The 27,919-nt window shown below is 30.3% G+C and overlaps 1 protein-coding gene across 1 annotated transcript; it reads left to right on the top strand.

Moving 5' to 3' along the window:
• Positions 1–27,369, top strand: LOC114932601 (neuroendocrine convertase 1). Its single transcript, XM_029304888.2, has 15 exons — positions 1–450; positions 963–1,122; positions 14,331–14,435; positions 14,700–14,915; positions 15,275–15,421; positions 15,814–15,874; positions 17,479–17,750; positions 19,862–20,071; positions 20,489–20,589; positions 21,352–21,417; positions 22,415–22,570; positions 23,902–24,074; positions 26,178–26,311; positions 27,031–27,156; positions 27,232–27,369. The coding sequence occupies exons 1-15, from the start codon at positions 443–445 to the stop codon at positions 27,340–27,342; spliced, it is 2,046 nt and encodes a 681-aa protein (XP_029160721.2). The 5' UTR covers positions 1–442; the 3' UTR covers positions 27,343–27,369.
• Positions 27,370–27,919: the final 550 nt, after the last annotated feature.

Below are 27,919 nucleotides of genomic sequence, written 5' to 3' on the forward strand. Positions count from 1 at the left end.
GCTTGCTCCGTCCCACGCGCGTCCGTTACGTCATGTATGCTTAGTTTAATCCGCCACCCTTCCGAGCCCCACCGGCCGGATTATCGTCCAGCGTAGCGTGGAACTCCGGGGGTGACGACAAACTCCCACCCTCCTATAGACAGACAAAAAGACAATCGCAGCTAATTGCCACGCACACTGTCCGATCACTTGTCACTTGCGATCCAATAGCCGGCGAATTCCGTCTGTTGTTCTGTTGTTGCTTCCAGTCGCGTAGGTAATACGAGAACGGATCGCTAGAAACTCGTGGGAGCGGTATCGCGAAGAAAGTGATAAGAAAAAGAACGACGATATAATCCTCGGGAGTATAGTGCGCTGAAAGTATTAATTAATTGCACGCTCGTCGCTATATTTATTGCTTTTTCCTCGCCCCACGTATCACCCGAGAAGGAAGATTACCCTGATGGTCAGGTACGTGTCACGTTTGCACGTGATGGCAGTGGAAAATAGTGTCTTTGCTATTGAAAATTGGACCGACGAATGCAATGATAATTGCAAGTGATAAAGCTGATGAGATAGATAGTTTCTACGTGAATATATATCTCACGTATCGCGAATGAATTAAATGTCAAAATGAAAGATATTTGGATATAGTACTCTAAATATTATATCGCCCTTTTAATTTATACGGTTTTTCAATCTCTTGATGATTAATTCAGAAAGTGTGCCGATTGCGCTCTTTTTAAAACGGAAATTAAATGCGGCGGTGTCACGCAGGAAATTTGCGAGAATAAAACAATCGCGCGTTTCTAATATTTTCATATCTACGGCAATCGAGTATTCTTAATATATACCATATGTAACAGAACGGTTCGTAAAATTGGCTTACAGAGGAAGAGGCTTACCGCAATCTTCTTTCTTCCACGCTACGACGTGAACGGAAAAAATGTAATTTTCGAAACTCTTTTTATTCATTTATACAGAGTGTACTGGCTAGTTATTATGCAACTCTTGCATACCGCATCCAATTTGATCGACGACGTCGACGTGGATTATTATGAGGAATGGGTCGTCATGGTACAAGGTGGACCACAAGTGGCGTCGCTATTGGCAGCTGAATCTGGTTACAAACATCATGGCCCGGTAAATTCTTCTATTAATTTGATATATTTTACTTATATATAATAGACTATTTTTGTCTATAATCTAACGACGTTCTCTACAATTTTATAACGTCGCAAGAATTATTATTTTGTCTGCTTGAAGAAGGAAATAATGGGATTAGTTATAAAAAAAAGGCATAATAAAACATTCACGGTATTATTTAAACTGTTAATTCGCGTAATTAATTAATAGAGAGTTGCTCAATATTGCAAAGTAATTTTCATTTTATACATTGACGTTATTAATTTTATATTCTTTTTGAAATTCGCTCAATACATCTTATGACGAAAAATTTATACATTATTTTGCACATGCGTCACTGTTTAACGAACACTTAAAAATAGATTGATTTTATGCAAAGATTATCTCACGCGAAAGAAAGATGATGCTTTGTCAAGTGCTTGACATATGGTGTGTATTGAGCTGCATAAATGATAATGCCGACTATTGAAAAATATATTAAATATATCGTATTATATTATATATAATATTAAAAATATTTAATTATAAATACAAATTCTTACAAATATTATTTTTAACTTAAAGTAAAATATTTTGGTCGCACAATTTAATTTGAAAATAAAAATCAGAAAATAATATATATTTGTTACGATTCTTTTAATAAATTAGCTTGGAGTGTATATAACATGGCAAAAATGTTTAGTTAACTTTAATAATAAATGCCTTTATTTCAAAATGTTTTACAAAGTCTTGAAATTTAATTAATAATAAATGTTGAAAATGAAAAAATTGTATTTACATGTTAAAGAATATTCCGCTAAATTTTTGTTAAATGAAAATTCTTTAGTAATTACATAAATAAAATATTTATATATGGAAAGCTCCTAGATAAATGTTAGACATATCTTATAGCATAAATACATACATGATTTTATTCAGTAGCAACTTTTTTATCTCCAAAGATCGGCTAACTATTTTTAAGAAAGTCTTATCCTAAGAAGCATAAAAGTTAAACTACAATACTCTGACGTGAACAAGACAAAGTTAAACTAAAATTGGGCGTTGTACAAGTAACAATAAGTTATCAAGCAGTTATTCAACTTTTAATTGCATCCCAATGTTTCACTTTATGTATTACTTTCAAAAAAGATACAGATATTTTTCGCAAACTTATTCTTTATTAGCTCGGCAAATATCCGATGGAAGAAAACTAATCTCTTTAGTTAACAGTGGCAATAATATGATAAACACAAATTGTATTATAGACACAGACACCTTCTAAAAGTCCCTGCAATATCAACACATTTCCATAAATTCAATATTTCCTACTTTGATAGTAAAAATATTTGTCGTAACGAAATTTCTGCAATTTTCACTCGCAGAATGAAGAGAGATGTTTTCTTACGTCAGATAATTTCGATACCTGCCGCAGAAAGGAGTTACTAAATATTCACTACAATGTAAATGTACGTGCAAATACGTATGGATATCAAGAGAGATCGACCCCATCGCGAGGGCCGGCATTACGGCGAAGGCCGTAAAAAGTATCCCAATTTCTACGAAAAGTTTCCACCCTGTGGGTCTCATTCAGTTCGCAAATACAACTTTGGGAAAAAGGGACGTTCACCGCCGCGTCGAGGTGAAGGAATTTTTACCTCGCCCGGCCGAGGGTCTTTGAAGAAAGTATTCACTTTTGTACGTACACACACACATATACATGCCACCAACGCAACGTTTCGAATCTGACCGGGAAGCGTGAAACGTGTTTTGGAGTTTCGGCAGCAGCTGATGGATTGGCGGCCACGCCAAATCGTTTCCTTTGCCATACGGATGACTGCAAAGAGATTATCCCCGTAAGCGAGAGGCCTCTCACACGAACCATTTGATCGTTCGTTCATTCCGTTTCGTTCGCGTCCGCTGCCTTTGCCACTCGCAGACATCTCGCGCGGATCCTAAAGCCCGATGTACTTTGCAAAACGAATTTTTCTCCCTCTTTCTCTCGCCTTCTCTCGTCACGAGATCATCGCGAGAACCCCAGAGAAAATATATATCGGCGAATGGGAACCGATATCGTATCTCTTTCCCTTTGACAAGAACGTCTCAAGCAATCGCCTTATTTTCATCCGCCACGTCGGGTGCTCCTCGCAATTTCCGATGCGTAATATCGAAAGACGTATGAGGAGAATCACCAATGCAAGCCTAATCTTTTAAAAATATCTCGTTAATCATATGTTGAATTAAGTAGCACACGTGTAGTATAGTTTTTATGCAAAAATATAATTTGAAATATATTGTCTTGTGGGTATATAAAATATTGTAAAGTCTGAACAATTAAATTTTCAAACATATTTATATAGATAAAATAAATCGCGCAAATAAAATTTAACAGTAAAAAATATATATCAATCAAAACTTTCTCAGATTTTCAAGAATGTGTACGGCAAAGAGGAATAAAAATTTTCTATTATAACATAATATTCTATAATAAGATGATTGAACATAAAATTACTGATGTTTGCAAGAAATTATATTTGCAAACAAATATTTATTATTTGTTTGAAATATAATCTAATATTTTTAAAATGCAATTGCTAAAGAAATTAATAACTCTGAAACTCACTTAAACTGCTTGTGATATAATAAATTTAAATCTAATCTTAAGAAAATCTTCATATCAACCTTAACATGTCTGTTTACGATAAACCGAAAACAGAATCAGAGTTACTAAAATACGTTGTCTAAATTCACAAATAGCGGATAGTATGTATAGTTATCGTGCACTTTACACAACGAGTTTTACCTCACTATCTATAGAAGGAAGTATCGATGGGAAGAACGATATCGTACGTTTTCCCTTGGCTTTGACAAGTGCACGAATGCAATCGATGCTTTCCATCTGTCTCACGATACGTGGTTTGCGTCGGGAACGTCAAGTCATCTATGTATTTCCGAAAAAAATAAAATATACTTTAAAAAGATGTTTTTGCATAAAATAACATCTCGCAAATTATTTCCACCGACAATTATAATGAATAAAGAAACAACAACTTTTTTTTAAATATACGCATTTTAATAATATTTGTAATATAATAAAAAATAATCCAGTTATCCTCTGTTACGATATAACATAATTAAAGATATAATATAATTATTTAATGGCCATTCATTCAAATTAACGGCTCTGTAATCAATAAAAATATCTGTACACAAAAGATGGATATGATTGTTTATCTGTATGGATATTTTCTCTGAACAACAGTATAAAAATAAAATCAGTGTTTACTGATACAGTTAATTTCATCCAATAATTGCAGAAAATAAATATAAAATAATCATTAATTTTTTGATTATAGAAACAAACGTCTGTGGAAATCAAATTTATATTAAAAATTAATCCTGAGTATACGTTTTTAAACCAAAAAATAAATAAGTAAATAAGAAATTTATGATTTATTACGCATCTAAATTTTTCAACCTAAAGAAGTTCATACTCATCTCTCAGATTCCTAATTTGTCATGTCACCGCTTTATCACAGTATGCGTTTTCTGCGTACAAGAATGTATATGGCATAATTAAACGTAAACATATCGCAGCAGCTTTTTCAATCTATAATGTAGATTCCCCTCTTCAGATGCGACACTTTCACCCGAGAAACTGCGAGCTACACGCGAGAGGAAAGCCGCGTGCAGCTGCTTTGCCGAGCACGCGGTCTACCGCAATCCGCAAGCGAGCGCGATGCATGGGGCTGCTCTTAGGCTGTCTGTAAGCGCATATATCTAACGTGGCTCCACGACATGCAATTATTTTATATAATTAAAAGCCCACTCGTAACGACCAACCAAGAATACGCAATGTAGCCGCGATGTTAACAGGCCGAATGGAAAAGTGATGAGCGCACTTTAAAGAGCGGACTTAATTGCACACGCAGAAAGTCAGATAAGATATTTGACGATTAATAGATTATAATAGTTATATTTCATTGGTGGGCAACTATCATATTCCTTTCTAAAAAAGACATGCAAAGTCGATTATTGCAAATATTGTTGCTGCTTTTCGACGATGCTGTTTGGTTGTTTCGATTAATATTGTGTGTGTTTTATTAATAGCATCAAACAACTGCTATCGTGAAGATTAATAGTTTGACAATTGTAAAATAAAAAGTAAAACTAATATGAATAACCCGCGCAAAGTGTGCGCTTGTGTTGCCTGGTACATAACAAAAATTCAAAAATTAAAATTATATACATAATTAAAATTCGGCAAATTATAATTATGTACTTAATAGACATTCGAGAATTAAAATAAAAATATATACTAATATATAAAATTAAAATATAACTGTTTAATATAATATACTGTAGCATTATTTATACCTGTATTATTGTTTAATGAAAATTATTGAATTGTATTTTTCATATTTGTATTACTATCAGTTTCCTATACTAACAATCATTTACTATCATAATTACTTGATAAAAAAAACTGAAATGATTAATGAGTCGACACAATTACTTTTACTTGTAACTTCCTATTATATTAACAAATCTGCTTATAAATGCTATATTATTATAAATATTGTAGCATATATATATATACAATATATATATATATATATATATATATATATATATATATCATTTTATTTAATCTAACCGAATATAATTATGCACGCAAAGCGAAGTTATATTATTCTTTGATAATAAAATTTCAAAAATTACGACGCATGCGTGCAAAAATTATTATTGCAATCAATGCATAAAAATATATCAATTAATTATACAATGCATAAAAAATTCAATATTTAAATCTTTTACAGAAAATACTAACAAAGAAATAAAATTTTCTACAAAAATCTTTTGTGATTAAATATCTACACTTTCATTAGAATCGCGCGAGACTCACATCCCATACATCCATTAAGCTGCGCGGCTTGCGCGAAACTGATTCTCGTGCGGGGTATCGCGAGCGCGGGCCCGATGGTCACATGATCACTGGTCATGTGACTACTGATCATGTGACCACTGATCATGTGACCATCGGTCCCGCGCTCGCGATACCCCGCACGAAAATCAGTCTCGCGTGAACCGCGCAGCATGTCAGATGTGGGGTGTGTTAATCTGATGGAAAGAATTCACATTTTCGTGCGCAAAGCGCGCGCTTATGTTGTCTAGTACTAATAAAAAATTTAATGTACATTTTAATTCCCATAAACAAGCGCGAATCGAACGATCATACAGTTTATAACAATAGTAACTCGTTCAATACGTCTGCACAGAATATATTATTATTTTTAAAAATCCACATTTTTACAACACGATATATAACAGTAACAATTAAATTAAATCTCAATTAGATTGAAATGACACGTAAAACTTTTTGAAAATATGGCTTTGCCTTACAGTTAAAAATAATGTACGAATTTATATGTACATTATATCATCTCATTCACATCATCCCATTTATTTCTATTAGAGAAAAATTTCTAGATCTGTCGAGAAATGAATACGATGTCGTTTGTCAGAGTAAAATGCATGGGTCTCACTATTTCGCGCGTAACAGTGACAGAGAAACTGATTGCGAGCTTCCTAGGGTATGAGGCTTGGCAACGTCGATTTGGCAGGACATAAGATAAGGATAATTCCGGTCCGACCATCGTTCTTCGATAACGACAATAAATTACGACCGATATATCATTTATATACACATGTAGACTTAGCGCGAATTTCATTTACTTATTTACAAATTCCAATTAAAGATTGAATAATGTATATGAGTGTCATTTATATTATGTAAATACCATTTACGATATATTTACTCATTATTTCGCTTAATTAGCTCTTTATTGACAGTACATTGTACTGTTTAAATACAATTGGTCGCATTTTATTCACTCATCTGTGAGAAGCGACAATATCGTTTATCTAACAATATAATTTATACGTTAAAGAGAATTTGTTATGGTTATATAGCAACTTATAGAGTTGTCAAATTATATTATCCGCAATTCTAGAATACTCGATTAACAAATGGATGGCAATATTATCTTACTATTCAATCGGAATTTTGAAAGTCTCCCTAGTTTGCTTCGCATTATCGTACATCTTACGCACAATCTTCCGTTATAAATGGCCAAGATTGCTCAATCAAGCTCGGGCCTCAGGGCAAATTGGAATTCGGTTATCGAAAATCTGTTATGGAACTGTCAGGATGAATTTCCTGACATTAATTTTCCTGCTGACAGACAGAAACCATTTCTTTATTTTAAAGGGCAAAAATAGCAATCGCGGTTATTTAAGGAGACAGGAATATTATCGTCCGAATATAAATTGTAAGTTACATCTGTTTTATTTGAAATACATTTTAAATATTTACTAAATATTTTATTTTGATAACAAAATATATATTTTGTTATCAAATATATCAATATATTTTTAAATTATTATTTTTTATGTAACATATTATCTACTATTTTTTATATAAAGAAATATGTATATTGCTCTAATTAAGCCAGAATAACGTAAATAGTTTTTCTAAATTAATTCTTTTATCTATATCTGGTATTTTGCAAATTTGTTAATAGTTTGATAATAAAATCTTTAATAGCAGTTTTCTATTTTAAAACACAATTTTTTATTTTCTTATTTTTTATTGTCTATTATAAAATATTAATAGATTATGAATTAATAAATTAGAAATTATGATTAACGATTATTCCTACGCAAACGTTTCAACATTTCAAAACAGAAGAAACTACTCTATTTGTCAAGTAAAACGATTTGTGACCTATATATATAGTTCGCGTAATGATGGTATTTTTAGACGACTTGGTCCAACGTAAGTATTAATGACGTTCGTAAATTATCGATAGCTACCGATATCGATAGTTTGCTGATTCAGCGTTTTGCAATAATTGAAATAAATGGCGTGACACCCTGCTGAACGCCATAATGAACTTCACGTTATGTCGGTTGACAGATGTCACAGTGATTTGCTATCCGGGGCTCGCCTTTGTTAGCTTGCTCCTTTTCTCTCTAAAAAGATTTAATCTCAAGGTGAATCTGCCCACGTCGATATTTCGGCCGATGAGCTTAATAAATATTTGATAGCGTTTTCATAAATCACACGGTAATCCAATTTATGCAATTTATGCAAAGCGTTATAGGTCATGCAATTTGGTTGAAAATCTGATACATTTAGACATAATTAGTTAAACATAACTTTGATAACGTTTCAATTTTTTCGCTTATTATCCAATTATCTTTATTCTTTTCCGATATCATTAAAATTATATACATGTATAAAATACTAAAAATGATGTCAATTGTACATTTTAAAAGTTTCGAAAGCATAGTTTCAAAATGTTACTAAAATCGACGTATCAATTTGCATCTCATTAAATTTCGTAATGCTTCCAAACTGAAATTGTAAAACTTTCGATATGAGCGATTTTTTAATAGATCTGAGCAATATTTACAATACTTATGCTTGCAACATTTTGCATGCGTAATATATATATATATATACTTGCTTTACAAAATCTAGGTAAACTTTTAAGAAGTACTTATTGAGTATATCTTTATCGATTATTTCAAAATATATTATAGCGTAATTACTTTTGCCATTATAAGTAGTTATTCGACATAAGATGATTTGTTTAGGATATATAAGAGAAGCTATATAAGATCTATAATCAATATTAATCGGTTTAAAACACCCCAATGAGATCGATTGTACCAAACTAGTTGGAGTTCTTTGATCAAATTCACGTGATACTAGCGTGTTATAGCGTTGATTTCAATTAAAACTTTAACTTTTGACATCGACTTCGAGATGATGAAGTTTCAAAGGTCGAACGTATTAATGCAATTTCTCCTTGCTTATACACGCCCGTTGCGATTCAACTATTATACAGATTGCCAAGTTTGATACTTTCTTTGCTTCTTTAAGTTTCTTAACATCACCCTTTGAAACGTTCAAAACTCTTAAAAAGATATTTTTAAAAAGCACATAGAAATATATGAGAGTAATTAGAATTTGTAGAAATGCAGCTTAGACATCATTTCTCGGAATGCAAATATTAAATATTAACTCTGAGTCTTAAATACTGTTTACATTCGTTTACTCTTTATTTGGTGAATCCATATTTAAATGGACTTAGAAAACTGTTTTAATCCCAAATATATTTTTTTCTTTGTATTTTATTATTGATACGTTTATAAAAATAAAATTTAAATATATTTAAATAATTTAGAATCAATAGCTACAGATTTATCACCTTCTAACAAATTGCAAGTAAATCAAAGTAATCTTAAGTTATTTTTTATTATTCTCGCGTGTACAAATTTCTTTCCAAATATAAAAATTAAAATTATAGCAAAAAATGTGATCTGTTTGCATGACATAACTTAGCTTACAATAACATTATCAATTTAGGTGTTTATTCCTATATCTCATCACGCTTGCGCACATAAGCACTTGCCTAAAGTATGAGTTTTGCCAGTTTACACGTGAACTTGTACACACAGAGCAGCGGAAACTTCTACCATCTGCTAAATTCAATGCATGTAATTGAATTTGCAGCCCACAAGTGCCAGACATCGCGTAATCCTAAGTAACATGTACATATATCAGAATGTCATGGGCCGCTACTTATCATATGTTTAGCTGGTAAAACAAAAATTTTCACATATTACTATCTAATAATTATAATGAAAATTTAAAATCTTCAAGCCTTAAAGTAATATCGTCAAAAATAATTAATAAATCAGCTTATAAATTTTCTCTTGTGTTATATGCATAAACATGTATATATTATTAACAAATTGTATACTTCAACATAATTGCATATCACTTATGGGATTCATTGTACTAACAATAAGATGAGAAAAGATCAAATATATTTAATTAGAGTAGACTCAAAATAAAATGCAGAATAAAGTTTACAAACAAATAATAATCACAACTTTTGTACTTGCATCTTCAAAATTGAATTCTTAGTCTACAGTACTCTTTATTTTAATTAATAATTTATCTCGATATTTCGATGTTAAGAAAAAAGTCAACTGTAATGTGCTTCATAGATTCCTAAGAAACGGTTTACAAAAAATTTGAGAGAGAGCACACGACAGGTAGGACATTGTGTACAAATGTATATACGCGTGCACACACTCACGTACGTAAAGTACAGAACGGAGAACGCGGAGAATGCTCGCAGGAATCCAAGAGACGAAGGTGTGCTCGGGAAACATCGACGAGGGTTGCATGGCCAGATGAAGGGGAGAAGAGGATAGAGACGTTAGGGTTTTCATTGGAAACTGACGACGCCTGCGGGAGCTTACGGGTGCGGGATTACGAGAGACAGTTGGAAATCCGATCAAAACAAATGGACTGCGAAAATACTTCGTCTCTCTCTCTCTCTCTCTCTCCCTCTCTCTCTCTACATTTCTCTCATCTTTACCCACGCTTGCCATTTCGCCCAAAGGGGGTTGCAAGCGACTTGGACTACCACAGATTTTCCTGTATCTATACCGAACACGAGGTGTCGTCCCTTCATAGCAGTCGGAAGACGCAATCTGAATACCGATAAGACGAATCGCCCGCTGATCGCGAAGTAATAACCGGCTCTGATTTTTCGCCTCTATCTGTTCTTCCCTCTACGCGTACAAAGACATTTTCCATTAGTATATATACTCGTACATTCGTGTGAAATACTACGGTCGATGGTGATGATACTAGAGTTCCGAAATGTCTTCGCGCGAACTTAAGACGATTGGATAGGAAATGTATATAGGACGCGGCAAGGGTAGCATAATCCTTTTCCGAGAGTTCGTATCGAGGAATCGTTAAATGGCGAGGAAGTCAGGCAAGATGCAATTGAGCGAAACTTCGCTAGTCAGCGAATATTAGTCGAGTGATAACAGGATGCGATATAATGCAACCCTACAAAATTAATAAACAAATAAATCATATTTGCTAATAAACTAATAATTCATTTTTAGCAATAATATTCTTTTTTTATGCAGAGCATTGGCCTATCCAGCAAAAGATGTGTAAAAATATTTCTCGTGAAGAGTATATCTTTTTTTAGCAAAACTGTCGACGTGGATTATTAGACGTATATCAAATTTTTATTATATATATTTAAAATAAATATTAAAAAATATTAATTACTTATTTTTATTTCGGACTATGATCTTTTTTCATTTTTATGGCAAATAATTACGACTCTCCAAATTTAATAGAAACTAACACTGCGCATTTATTTCGTACAGTTTCTGAAATATATCTTATTGTATATTTGAATTTTTGTATTTTATAAAAATGGAGAGAATCTTGAGTTACTTATATAATATAAAAAAAACTGCATACATATTCCTGGCGTAATATGTTACTGCATTTCACGTACATCGGATTAATACTGCGATATCATAGTAATATCATGGTAATACTTGGCAATAACTGTAATATTTGCCTTGTCGCTCGCTGATTGCGAAGTAATGACCGTCTCCGATTTTCCCTTCGCGCTTCTCTCACGTACACGTTCGTGCAGCTCTCCCAGTGTGCATCTCTTCGACCACTGTCGAAAGTGGCTTACCGATTACGACCGAAGGGGGCCAAAGGGAGAGAGCCATTATCACGTAGTCGACGAATTCGAGTTTGAAACGTTTTCACGTGCAATTTAAGCACTCGCGTGACACCTAGAAAGCATCTATCCGTCGGGCACAATTTTACGTTAAAAGCGGCGATTTTGTTTGAAGTTGCCGCTTGTTAAAAAGAAAACGCATTCACATACGCGTGCTAATTAAGAATCCCTTCTTTGAGAATGTTACAGTTGAAAAAGTTTGCGAAAATTGTCTTGGACCGCGAGATTTCTCGAATTAACTCCATTCACGTACCTACGAAGTTGAAGTAACTTCGAAATCTAATTAGTTGCTTTAAAAGTTTTTATCTCAAAATCCATTTACAACACACACGCATATACACATATATATGATATCTTACACAGAAAATTAACTCTAGAGATAATTGGTAACAAGTGCTAAATTGAAACATACTGATTTTTTTTATAAATTTAGAAATTGAACAAACATTAATTGTATATAAGAAACGAATTAAAAACCACAATTACATAACTTCTTATTAATATAACTGATTTACATTATAATTATACAATACATTTTTCCTTATTTAATTAAATTACTTGGCAAAAGATTAGCAGATCTTTCCAACAAATTTTATCTGCCCGTATTTATTTGACATTAAATTCCTATATATTTGTAGACCTAGTTTGCAAAAAGGAGAAATGTTTCCCATCGATCCACGGATCGTGATGTAAAATCCTAAATGCTTAACGCGGCGTGCATGGCATACGTGATCATGGATACGCAAACGTGCAACATTTATGCGCCGCTGTATTGAAAAGTGTATCCCGCCGGATATTCACTAGTTTATCAGCGAGTTCAGCGAAGCATTTTGACGATCAAATTTATTTCTTTTAACCGAATGCACAACAGATATGATGGATAGTGGATTAAAGGATTTTTGCTCATGGTTGTATAGGGTTAAGAGGATAGCAGAAACGATTATTGTTTTATAATCCCAATGACCTGAATATTTCCTTAAATCCTACTGTGGAGATTGATCGTGTTTGATGTCATATCTATTTTGTGGAAATTACAATAAAAAAATTATTATATTGCCAATAGCAATTAAAATATATGTATACGTAAAACAATTCAAAATGCTGTTTGGCAACAATTAACTGATTTCTTAAGCTGTCACTAAAAAAATGTCAATAATAATAAATATAATGAAATGTTTAACAAAGTATCAATTTCAAATATAAAACATTAGCTCAATATTAAATTGTACTGTAGTAAATAAAATTATAAAAATAATTAAACAATGTTTTACATAAAAATTATTTGAAGTACAATATTAAAATTAATAAATTATACACAATTATATTTATATGTATAAATTATATAATACATTTATGAATTTTATATATTTAGGATTTTAATTTTTCCAATGAATTAATCGCAAAAATAAATTTGCAACATATATATATAGATTAATTTTTTACGCGCAGTTTCATGTGGTTTAATATTTGAAAACATGTCTACTTTGCACAAATTATACTCTCGGATCAATAAAAAAAGATTAACATGGATGATTATCAGGAGAGACCGGTCGGACAGTCAGGAGGTCTCGAAATAGACGGTATATGCTTGATGTTACGGAAATATAGTCTGCCCCCTTGCACGAATGACGTTGTTTCCTACCAGGTGGTCCCCTTCTCTCACGATTCCCCTTACTCTATCTCTGTCATATTTATTACTTGCGCCATGTGATGCAGCACATTGCATACGGATGCCGTACAAAAACGAAGGCAAACCGGCCACGTGACACCATGGATAATAATAACGTTACACACGCGCGATAGACCCCCATTTAGACTTTCGATAGTTCCCCCTAAAAGAATCGCTCGATTTACCAACTGCTTTCGTATGCTATCCTGATCATAGCGTCCCTTTTGCTCATTCGAAGGGCGCAAACGTCGGGACGTCCAGTTTTACTCTCACCCTAAACCAACGAAGGGTAGTTAACCCCTTGCAATGTACATGAAATAGAGACATGGTATATTCTTAACACACAACATTCGAAACATTTCAAAGTATATTGATTCAAGTATCGCATGCAACAATTATATATTATTTTTTAATTTATATTAGTTTATTATTATAGTTTTTTATCTAAAATGAGTAACTTTTAATTTAAATAATAATTTAATAATAAATAAATATTCTCAGTTATTTTCTATCATGTATAACGTTTATTTCTATTTTAATTAGTTAAAAGATAGATAAGTGTATGTACATGATAATAACTATGATAATTTTAATTTATAAATATCGCACTAAATAAAAATCTTTCTCTCAGCTTATATAATTAATTAAAGAAAAGAGCATATTGATAAAATTTACAAAACGTAATATGTTGATATAAAATAAACACATTTTAATTTTAATCTATACTGATGAACATTGAGAAAAAGGATTAACTGTAAAATGATAATAGAACGGATGGATAAGACTGGTGCTTTAATACTTATTTAAGCAAAAATTTAAATAAAATTTTAATTCGGCCTGAAATTCATTAAATATGCAGCGTATATCGCTGCTCTTCTTCAAAAAATTTACATGTAATGGATCTTTTCATTCAGGTTCTTGGATTCAATGACACATATATATGGCTTAAGGATAATAGCCCAAGACAGAGGAAAAGAGGAAATCTTCACTTAACGAAGGATCTTAATACAATTTCCAAGGTAACTTTATATTTTACACGAACATTATTTTATGATCTCAAATAATATTCTAACTGCAAAACTTAACAATTATCAATTCTTATAACTTTTTTTTAATATTACTTGCGCTTACATAAAATATTAATGCAGGTTTCTCTACATAAAAATGTGTATTTTTTAATATGTATCTCTATATAACAATTATAATAGCATGTAATATATTACAATATGGTATGCAACAAGAATGCAACTTTCTTAGCACAATTCACATTTTGCCAAGGAAAGATCGTCTGGGCGGATCAACAGAAAACCGTGAAACGACTTAAACGCGATTACATCTCGTTAGCCGACCTGGAGTCTGAAAAACCTTTAACGAGAGAAAAGCGTTTGCAATTAAACGCATACGAAGTTGCATCAAATGCTGTTAACAGCGAGGAGGAAAATTACGATGCTGCCGATAGAATATTTAGTGATGAGCTTTGGGATCAACAATGGTATCTGGTAATAATGCTTTACACATTTTCTCAGTATCGCTCAATAAATAAAATATTCTCGTTTTCAGATTATACAAAATAAGATATTTCAATAATCAAATAATAAAATTGTTTTAAGATAAAAATATAAACTGCAAATATAAAAATTATTCCAATTATTTTCAAAATATGTAATTTTAAACAATATAATTCATAATTTATATAGAATATTATACATTTCAACACAAGTTTAAACAGTTTAAAAATTTTATTTATTTGAATACATCAAGCTTGAAAAAATTATTTTGTACAACTAATTACTTTGACATATATTTTTGTTATTATTATATTGTTGAGATTCTTGAAAGTTTTTATCAATTGCCATAGCAAGATACGAAGACCGAAGAAGGTTTGCCGAAGCTCGACTTAAACGTTCTGCCTCTCTATCGACAAGAGATAACTGGTCAAGGAGTGAGAATTGCAATTCTCGACGACGGTTTAGAATACAATCATGATGATCTGCGGAGTAATTACGTACGTAATATTTGCTTTGAGCTTTCTCTTCATCTCATAGATGACGAATCATGCCTCAAATATATATTTTAAATTTTAAAAAACATTCCATTTTTACGTTTATATTACATACGACCATTATTATATTTTTTATGCATAAATGACTACAATATATATGCATTTAAATTATACGTATTACACCAACAAATATATGTATATAAAAAATTATATTTATAAAAATTTATCTTCTGAAGAAGTTTATAAAAATCTTATAATATTATAATATAACACATTAAAAAAGATAAAGAATTTTTTCTGCCAGACATTATAAAAAAAGACATATTATATATTTATTACTGCATTATTTAAATATGTTTATATCTTAGCTTTATTATTATAATATTTAAATTTAGGATGCGGCCATTAGTTACGATGTGAATGAAAATGACAATGATCCTCTTCCAAGATATGATGGTAAGGTAATTTCTATTTAAGTATATACTAAATTTTTTTATAACAATATACCATATACATACATAATATATAATAAGTAGTATAATTAAATAATATGATATTTTTTATACAATAATATATTATGCAACAAAATTTTAAAAAATAATATCTTTACATAATTACATATTTAATATATCCGTTTAATAACAAGTAAACCAAAAATATTCACACATACAATTTTTTAAATTACGATAATCTAAATGCTCATAATAACTCACGACACGTGACGATATGGATATGTCATTATAATTACATTCACGTGTGGTCGCACATAGCACTCACGTTACAATATATCGGTCAAACTATGGTAGAAACTACGTGATGTAAACGTGTCAAACTCTCGAGTAAATTGCGGTCTATCGAGGGGAAAACGCGCATCCAGCGGATTCGGTAATGCATTTAAACCATAAACTATCGATAGGTCACAAAACTAGTTTAAAACTTGCTTGCAGAAAACTTTGCTCTCGTTGAAATTATCCGACGATGATAAGAGCTTTAATATATAGAAAAATATTAAAAATTTTGCATCATTCGCGCAAATTAGACTATCTCACACTTATCTAACTGTAAACAACTTCTTATATCCGATATTTTTTTAATTTGATGTTACTTTGTATTAATATATCATTATTTTATAATTTGTTTTTTCTGAAAATATTTAAATATTAATAATTATTGAAAAGAATTAGATCTGCATTTATGTGACAGTTTTTAAAATTAGACTGGCAAAATAAATTTAAAAAAAAAATAAATTATTGATTAGATTAAAAATATATAAATACTTTTATATATATAACAACTTAGATATAATAATAATTTATATGGTCAATTTTATTGATGTTTTTGTCAATATTATCTTGCATTTGTATTCTAAATGTTAAAATATAAGATATTTGTAACTCGGTCATTCGAATAATAGCAGTTACATATAAATTCAATTAATAAAATTTAATAAATAATTTACATTCGTAAAAATGTTAACGTGCCGATAACAATTTTCGTGAAAGCAGATCAAACTAACTATTTCGTGAAATCAATACATTTATATGTTTACAACATAGTTTTGTTTAATTATATTTTAATTAATTACAGTTACAGACTAAAATTAATGCAATACGTAAGTAATCTCACTTTGATTGCTACACATTCTAATCAGATAAAATAAAAATTAACAATTATTGGTTATTGAAAATATATTTTAATAGAAATATCCTCGATTTATGCAAGAAGAAATGAAGAAGTTTAGAAAGAGAAATATGGTAAAAATTGAGAACAATTATTTAAAACAAATAATTTTAATTTTCTATTATATATATCAATGTTTGACTACTGTTTTGGTTCCTCGGTTTCCTTTGAAACAAAATTATTTATGCTGAATTTTATATTTCAAAATGAAGTAAATGCGTAATGGTACGAAACCAGATGTTGAGACTTCCTGGGTAGGTATTCCCTGTAGAACATGTTTAATTCTTATCCCCGCGCACACAACGGACCTTAGCAAATTTTCCTGGCCCAATTGAATATTATTGTTTCACAATCATATCAGAAATTCAACTGCTCCTCAGGGAAAAACAGCCACGGCACCAGATGTGCCGGCGAGATAGCGATGGAAGCCAACAACCGAAAATGCGGTGTCGGAATTGCCTATGGGGCATCCATCGGCTGCATCAAGCTCCTCGATGGTCCAATGAACGATCGGGTAGAGGGCGAGGCCCTAAGCTACAAGCAAGAACTCGTCGACATTTATTCGGCTTCTTGGGGACCGTCTGATGATGGAAAGACTTTGGATGGACCTCGCAGACTCGCCTTCGAAGCGCTGAAACGCGGCGTAACAGAAGTCAGTTTACTACCAAGTTTATTTCTAATACACTTGTCAAAATAATTAAGGGATTAAACAAAATTGTCCAAAAAATAAGCAAATTTTAAATAGCTGTAATTTTGTGTCAAAATATGATAATTTAATAAATAATAATCCTTAAGGTTGCCAGTAATAATTAATAAAAAACCACTCCTCAACGTTTAAAGTCGCCAGTCTGGTCGACTTTAAACGTTGAGGAGTGGTTTTTTATGATAATTTAAATTTTAAAAAGAGTTTCAAAGCTTGAAATCTCTACTTTTGAAGGATTATAGCTTTTTTTTATTTTCTGTAATTCTGATATTTTTTACTACAGAAAACGACAGGCATAACAAAATGGAAAATTTTCTTCTCCCTTTGTAGACACGTCGCACACATAAGAAAATTTGAAAAATTTTTTTGACATTTTCACGTTAAAGCCTGAAGTTTTCCCTGCAAAATAGTTTTTTAAAATTTAAATTTCGATCTTACCTTGTCAAATTATCGCAATTTGAAGAGACAATGTCATTTTTACTTTGATCGTTCATAACTCCGTTAAAAATCATCGGACAGCAATTTTAAGAATGGATTCTTATAAAGCTGAATCTTTGTTCCATAGCATGATATAAAGACTGATTCTTTTTAACTCGTGAACTTTTTACAAATAGGTAAAAATAACGAAGAAATTCGTGAATTAAATTCTCATTTTCCGAAATAAAAAAATTATAACTATTTAAAATTTGCCTAATTTTGAATAATTTTTGTCGATCCCTTAATTATTTTAAGGAGTTTATTAAAAACCAAATTTTCTTTAATAAAAAAAGTTTATAGTTAGAAAAATAATAAATTTAAAGCTGAGGAGAGAGAAGAGACTCAGCGTCCTTGTAATCGATAACTTACAGATACTTAGTAAAATTTATAATAAATATTGTTGCCTCTACAAATTCAAATTATACTTTTTACAAATGTTTGATACCTTTTGTTTCTAAAAGTTTGTAAAAAAGAAAGAGGATGTAAACTTTGTAAGACTTTGTAATCGGATTAGATTGAATGGATTGACTTTAACATGGAACAGGGTTTTTAGTGATTTAATATTTAAACAAGCTTTTACACAACACCGAGACTAAGCTTATTTAAGCCTAATTAAACTTTAACTACGTTTCCCATGGCGATTCGTTGCTTATTGATCGCTTTTTCAGACAGCAGACAATCCTAAAAGCTTTTGTCTCTCTTTTACTTTTTTATTTACTGCCAAATTCACAATACTATCTATAAATTGCACATATGTCACAATCATTCACATATGCTCAGCAAAACAAATGACTCGTAATAATCAAATTTATTTTTACTCATTAATAAATTCGCGGTTGTACAATTTGCGTTTGAAAATTTAATTTCACCGAAATTAGTAAGAATTAAGAAGTGTAAAGGAAAAATTGGGGAATGACTTACTTAACTTAGCTGCAATAGCGAGTTGAAACTCGGTCATGCTATGATCTTTCTTTATGCGCCCTGATTTTTATTACAGACTTTGTCTTAGTAAGTCTATTTTATACGATTACGAAAGTGTGCCGACTTTTAATATTATCGTCGCAAATGCTAACCCTGGCTTCAAAGAGATGTTAGCAAGACGCTCTTATGAAGTGTCTCTTCTTTTCTCATTTCTTCCGAGGATTAAATATAAATGAGAAGCGAGTTTAACATTAGCCTGAAAAAGAAAGACAAGATCTCCTTGCATATTTATATACAATATATTATGAGTCATTTTTATGCATAAAACAACACTCACACACAACACTGTGTCTTTCATAAAATTATAATTTGCATAAAATATAGAAATTTTTAATATATATTATATATATATATATATATATATATATATATATATATATATACACATATATGTATATATAATTTGCACACATTTTTCTTCTTTACCTTTCTTTTCAGGCTTTTATCTTTCAACAGATTTTTCCAGCACTTTTTATGATTTGCAAATATAACATTTTTATTATATAATCTGATATATAACGTGAAAGTTTCATCATCTTGTGAATAAATCATCATTTACTTGATATTACGTGAAGCAATATTGATACTCGAATACGTGACAGGGTCGTAACGGTAAAGGTAACATTTATGTATGGGCCGCTGGGAATGGTGGCAATTCGGACGACTGCGGATATGACGGATATGTTGGAAGCATATACACCATAGCCGTTGGATCAATTAGCCAAACTGGAGAACTTCCTTGGTACGGAGAGAAATGTCCTGCTATTCTCGCTGTAACAATCAGCAGCAGCAGAAGGTACAATCACAAAATAGTAAGTATTGCATTTATTTTTATTTATTTATTTATTATATTTATTAAATTTAATAGATATTGATATTAAACAACAATATTGACAACATTTTTTCAAAGCTTTCTTTATTTGAATATGTAATATATTTACAAAATGTGCGCTGTATAAATATCATATATAATTTTATATTTCAATCTGTTCAATTTATCCAGAAAAATAAAAGATATTTTAATGTTCAAATCATAAATGTAATTTATGATTAAAGTGTTACGATATTTTACTCGGAATAATCTACTTTAATCTCTACTTAAACGCGATATTTCAGACTTACTGTCGGTTCTTCCCCTCTGAGATTGAATGAGTAGTATCCACGAAGAGAGAAGATCCGTCTTACGGAGAATACCGAATAATTTAGTAGCTTTTATTTATGTTTTCCAGGTAACGACAGATCTAAAGAATACCTGCACGACCAAGCATACAGGTACTTCAGCTTCTGCTCCATTGGCCGCCGGAATATTAGCTCTCGCGCTACAAGTAAAGTACGAACATACTCACAATCAGTCAGTATAGCAATAGTATTTTTCTATTAAACTTTTCTTTGAGAAACGAGAAAACAGTAATTTGATTACGTTACTAGTTATATTTATTTTTTATTATATGATAAAATGGTATATTTCATTTTACTGCTACTATATTACTCGAAACTTTCTCTTTCCGCAAATGTTCCACTCTTCTAATTAATATATAATTATAAAAATATTAAGAGAAAGAGAGGGAAAGAGAGAGAGAGAGAATATATATAAAAGATAAATATAAGCCAAGTAAATATATATTACAATAAAGTTATGTACGCGTATTTCATAGATAATTTAAATTACATCTTTATTATACAATTTCTTATATCAAAGTTAGCCTTTAGAAATATATAATCTTCCAAAACATTAAATATAATCCTCTTAAACAATGAATTATATCATCAGGAAATAAAAGAACTTATATGTCAAATTACAATTTTAATATTTAAGAAAAGAAAATTATTTTAGGCAACTGTTCCTGAAATGAAAGATGTCTGAAAATCTGCATATTGCAATATTCTCTTCTCCGATTTTTCTTGGTCTTCATCACATTTTAAGTACGATCGCGTGAAATGTTCGATACATGTCCGCTCTTTGGAGGTCACCGTATATTGAGTTTCAATTTATCCTCGATTAACCCACGACCGAAATAAAGATGTTATTTTAGTAAGAAATTATCAATATTCTAATCAAAGTTCGTACTAACGACTTCTTTTATTTTTACAGCGAAGACTTAACGTGGAGAGACATTCAGCATTTGATAGCTTGGTCATCGGAGTACAGCCCTCTCAGGTGAGCATTTCGCGAATAGCAATTCAGGTCACGTGTATCTGCAATTGTGTCAGCTTCAATTTTTATTCTCACTTTAACTCAACAGATTGCAACGTCACTTTTACATTGAAAAATCATAAATTAAATAAAGCGCACAGGAAATGATTTTTCACGATCTAAAAATATTATTAAAAAAAAAAATTCTCAATGCAATCAATTATAATTAACAATTAAGTTCATGAAAATTTACGAAGCGACACGATTGAGTGATAACAATTTGAACGCATAATTGTCTCTTTAAAAGCATCTTTATTCACTTCGAAAATTCAAATCAATTTTTCGATATTTTAAGATATCCAAATATGTATTTTAAATTATGGTTATATTTTTTGCAAATTTAAACAGGTCACACCTAAATTATTTCTTGTAATGATATATATATATATATATATATGTGTGTGTGTATATATGTATAACTTTTACTGAATAAATGTTAAAGAAAATAGGTTACGCATGCACAATGCAGCGGAAAAATGGTTATTTAATCATAAATACTAAAAATACGTGTACCCAGATGGCCCTGCATATTTCAATTCGTTATTGCTCTACTTCGTAATTTATATTTCGTACTAATTGCTTTTTATTATCGTCTCAAATTATAAAAGCGATCGTAATCGCTTGTACAAGAAGGTATTATGTTCACGTCACGAGAATATTAATTGTGAGATCATATTTTATACAAATAAGTTACATTTGATAATTAATACTTAAAGACAATCGATTTTCATTCTACATAGAGTGAATATCAGTTTTAATACTCCAAAAATCCACTTAGCACATCATTTTACAGAATTTCAATAATGGCGCAAACATCGTGTTACTTCCAGTGTAAAAAGAATCATTTTTCTCTCCTTGATACTTGTCACTTTCTTATTGCTTTCACGCATTCATGAGAAGTAATTTTTTATGCGCGCGCGAGGTGAGAGAGTTTTTAATAATTACATCATAAAATTTTCAGCAAAAATCCGGGATGGTTCAAAAATGCAGCTGGATTTTGGTTTAACCCGGCTTTCGGATTTGGACTTATGAACGGAGAAGCACTGGCAATGGCAGGTTACTACTGGACGACAGTACCAGAGAAGACTATTTGCGAAGTGACTGGCGAAGTGTACGGGTAAGTAAATTAGCGGATTTAGAACGTTGGAGCTTAATTACGTAGCACGCAAACTTTCTATCGAGACAAAGTAGATAATACGGTTAAAATTATCTATGCTAAATGCTTTTGCAATTCAACGCAATATTAGGTTCAAATATGTATGCATGATTAGAGTAATTGAAAATAAAATGGTCTACAACTTTTTTCAATTTTCATTCTGTGTCACAAATATTTGCAAAATTATATTTTTATTTAATTTATATTTTATTTAAATAGAATATTAACAATTATATGTATTATGTTATATTTTCTTTTTCCTACGATATTTAGCCGTAGATTTACACAAAATATTTTATTTTGTGTGTTCTATAAGTATTAAAAGGCTCTTTACTTAACCCGATTCTTCGGACTTCATGTCAATCGAGCACGATGACCTCCTTTTTCAAAGAGGTATTTCCGGATGCTCGAAGAAGCGCGAGATAAGAAATGCATCGTTAAATTCAACAAGGTCGTAAAAGTCTTCATTCGTTACGATAGCACGGAAGAGGCGAGAAAACGGTGCATCTAACGATTGAGGACTTTTTTCGAAGTACGCTCTTGAAAGGACAGTTTATTCGACATCCGGGAAAACAGAACGAAATTCTTGTTAGATAGATTAAAGATACGAATATGATCGTTTCATATAAAATAGCTTCTAGTGTAGTTAGCCGAAAATGCATGCTCATCTCGTTACATAGTTCTCCTCTCGGTTACTGCAATTTAAGTACATATGTACATACTTTGAAGATTCACCCAGTTTCACATCTCTGCGTGTTTCACTTTGCATCGAGTCACGTCTGCGATTATGTTCATAATTTGACTATAATGCTCACGAAGCGAAGTCAGCTTTATTAATTTCTTCTTATATATTCTATGATACTAAATATTAATTATTCTCATATTTGTAACTTTCCACGTACACATAAAATTTAATCGCGCGTTTATTGTTACATTTATACTGAAAAAAATGAATTACAATAGACAAAATTAATATTTATAATTTATATAAATTAATATTTATATTTATAATAATCTATGAAATATAAAAAACAATTTGTAATATATTGCTTATTTTACATTTTGGAGATAAAAATAGAAATTGCATACAAATATAGATAGGCAGATTTTGCAACTATATGCATTGTAAAATATCAAAGCAAAATTTTTCATGTAATCTAGCGATTTTTGAAAAATACATATGTAACAATTTCAACATTTCGAAAAATGTTAATTTTCAACGCTTAATGCATAAACATACTACATATGCATAAATGTATAGCAATTTCTGCACATGTGTTTTTGCGTTGCAGCATCAATGACTTCATATCGACTGAAAATGACAAGTATCTGATGTTCGATGTCAGAGGTAACGTTTGTCGGACATTGGGGAGTGAAATTATCTTTTTGGAGCACGTGGAGATCGAGGTGAATCTCGAGTACTCTCATCGCGGCGCACTCCAAATGCATCTGCGTTCACCACAGGGTATACATTTTTCATTTTCCAATTATTCATCATACATTCACAATTCTTTCTACGTATATTAATTAATAAATAGATTCGCACGTATGCGAGAAAATACAATTTTTCTCGTGTACGTATTCTTAAGCTTCTGATAGTAAATGTGTAGAAATAATAATATAAACAACATTTTAAAACTTTAATCAAACTTTTATGCATAAAGTCGCACAAACAGTTCTTGAGCAGTTATGTTTCATTTAAATGCATGTCTGGAAACGCTATTTGTATCCGATTTGTAGAAATGAAAAGAACGGAAAGACGAGAGAATAGTTATGAGGACCATCGAAATGCGTCATTTTACATCCTGAGCTAAGAGACTTAAGAGATCTTTAAAAATATCATACAAAGAAAATGCTCTATAATTATATCAGCGCTGAAGTCTCTGGGAATATTCTCGAAGACTAAATGCAAATGCATTTAGCTGCAATCCGCTTGCCAACCAAATATATTGAGTTCTATTTGCTGCTGTATTTTAATTTATGAAGGAAAGAACAACTCTTTTATAACAAAACGAATAAATAAAACATTAAAAAATACAATGAAAATAAAAATAATAAAAAATGTTAATATTATTAATAACTAAATTGTTATCGATTTTTTTTCAAAAGTTATGCCTAATGTAATATAAAAAAGAAATAATAATACTTTCCATAATAAATTTTTAACAAAGTAAATTGACAAATTTTTTTAGAAAAACTTCTGATAAATTAATATTATCCAATTTAATACGTCTTTATATTATTTTTCAATCGTTCTTATCAGTCATAAGTTTTGCTCAGTTTGAGATAATGCAATCCTAATAAGAAAGAACAGCAAAAAATGAACGTATAATTCAAACAGAATTAATATCTTCATTAATATTGGAAGTCACGTTTCTGTGTCGCAAATGCATTTAACTGCACGAATACGTTCTTGATCCAATTATCAGTGGAAATTCAATTTAATACTCCTTGCGATGCAATCTGTTTATTCGGAAAAGAACAGAAGATTCAGTGGAAATAAAATATATTTATTATATATAATTTGTTTATAAATATAAAACTTATCGAATGTTGCCACGCTTTAAAAATATTATATAATTATACATTACAATATACGATAATTATAAATGTGTAATAAATGTCAAAGAAAAAAAATTTGGCTTTAAATACATAAATGTTTCAAACGTGAATACGAACGAGTAGATTGCAATTGTCACTTTAGTCAATGCGTCGCGTTTTAATCTTGTGCATGTTTATTGATTGGCGTTATTATTGACAGATGATATTATCAAAATATAAAAAAATCCCAATATATTGAAACGTAAAAAAATAAATAAAAATATCCAGATGCATCCGAAATAAAATAATACTGAGAATTTTAAAAATTACCACATATTCTACTAAAACTTCAAAGTTACTCTTTAATAAAGATATCAGCTCTTGTTTTTTTTCCTCATTTCTTTAAAACCAGTATAAATATTAATATCAAGATTTCAAACCCCTTTTAATTTTTTGTAAGACAAAAATATGATATATGGGTAGTATTATTTATACATATCTTATATGTTATATATTGCAATTATTATTATTTATTAAATATTAATCTACCAATCTCGTAATTAAAATTTATTATAATAAAGTAATTTTTATTATTATCACATAAATTTTGAAAGACAAACACATAAGGTTCTGCATTGCAAAATCTAATACTAACTAGGTCGTATGTATGTGCATATAATATTATTCATAGTTACATGCTTGCTACGCATGCTTGCAAGAAAAAAATCGATAACACTCGTACATAGCCGCAATTAATATTCGCACGTTATACACAACCGATAATGTTTAGTTATCCAAACTAAAATATATGCTATGCATATACATACACTCTTTACATAAATCAAATTTAACTTAACACTTTCACATTAACAAAATACATCACGATACATCGCATGTACAATCCTTTATCTTTTAACATAATAAAATACTATAAAGCAGTATATACATATACATTTTTATGTATATATATATATATATTTATACATAATTTATTTGTAATATTGAAGCCATGTGTTTCATTTCTTAGGTACTTTAGTAAAGATACTAAGTGCAAGAAAGTTGGATGAATCTAAGGATGGTTTTAGAAAGTGGAAGTTCATGTCCGTCGCGACGTGGGGCGAAGACCCTCGAGGAATATGGATCTTGCACATATTTGATAAAGTGAGACATTGGAATCATCTTACCGCAGATCTAATAACAGATTTTGCTATTATCGTCATATTATAATATATTAATACATATATTGCAAAAGAAAGATTTAACTACAAATTTATAATTAAAATTTTGTTACTTTTCAAAAATAATGAAATATTTTATTAAATAATAAAAAATAAGAAATATAACTTTAATTGCAATATATGTAATATTTGATTGTTCCTTTTAAAATCAATACTTATATGAATTTTTATTAATAAAAGTGTTTTATAAAGTATAGATATGCTACTTAAAATATTTATATATGTGCACATATTTAATGGTTGTAATAAAAATGAATTCAAGAAAGATTGGATGCAAAGTTATTATAAAGATAAAAGAATTTTTTCTCTCTTTGTCATTATATGTTTGAAATCACAACCCATAAATAAAAATCTGACACAATATGTATTCGTATGAATAAATTTACATATAAATAAAAATATTGCAAATTTTTAAAGCCGCTTTTCTTGAAACATAATATCATATCGAAGTACATCATACGCCATATCTCTCAATTTCATCAAATTTCCAAAAATGTAGATTACGGAAATATTTAATGCAGTTGATTAAGCAAATATTTATTGATTGAAATTACCTTTCTGCATATCGCCAATCATGAATTGTACATCAGTCACGTTGCATTTGTCACGTGTATTTGATGATGCATATTTGCATGCTTGCAGACAGACTCGAAGCAAAATTATGGCACAATTGGAGAATTTACACTGATTCTGCACGGCAGCGAGCAAATTCCAGCCTACCGCAGAAACGGACCGAGAATTTACAACGAAATCTACAATCGTAAAACCGTAAGTAGTGCCGTAAAATTCGGAATTTTATTAAACGTTAAATTCGCTTCATTAGCATACTCAATTCTATTTCAGTACGATGCGGTAAAGTCGGCCACAAAAAATATCCTACAATATAAAGGCGATCAAGATAGAACCAGCGACAAGATAGAACCAATAGATATTCATTATCCAATTTATACCTAAAGTGGACAATGCTAACTACAAAAAGTATAATAGTCAGTTTTCTTATATATATATATATATATATATATATATATATATATATATATAATTATGTTATTAAATACTAAATTATCGACTACTATTTAATTAAGCAAAATTCGAAATACTTCAACAATTATTTATTATGAATAGTTAACTCAATATTCACAAATATATTTAAATATTTAAATTAACATTTATGCAAGCTCACGCAATCACATTTTTCGAATAAATTAATTCTGTTTAATATCTACTATTTTCTTCTTACACTCTAAGAATATGATGTATTAGCAGCAATTACAATTTATTTATGGGAATTTGCTATATGTTTACAACGACTGTATTTTATTTATGAGAATTTGCATATATGTATTAACAGGTGGTTAATTACATTTCAATAGTCTTTGATATTGATGGTAGTATAATGAAATGATCAGTTTTCTCCATGAATGTACCAGTGAAGTAGTTCTGCGAAACAATCATGTATGTATGTATGCGTGTGCGCATGCGTGTGTGTGTGTGTCATTCGAGATACACATACATATAATTAGTTATACAA

Source organism: Nylanderia fulva, unplaced genomic scaffold (genome assembly GCF_048542155.1).
Source record: "Nylanderia fulva isolate GAGA-0341 unplaced genomic scaffold, ASM4854215v1 Scaffold13, whole genome shotgun sequence".
In the NCBI taxonomy this organism is placed as follows: domain Eukaryota; kingdom Metazoa; phylum Arthropoda; class Insecta; order Hymenoptera; family Formicidae; genus Nylanderia; species Nylanderia fulva.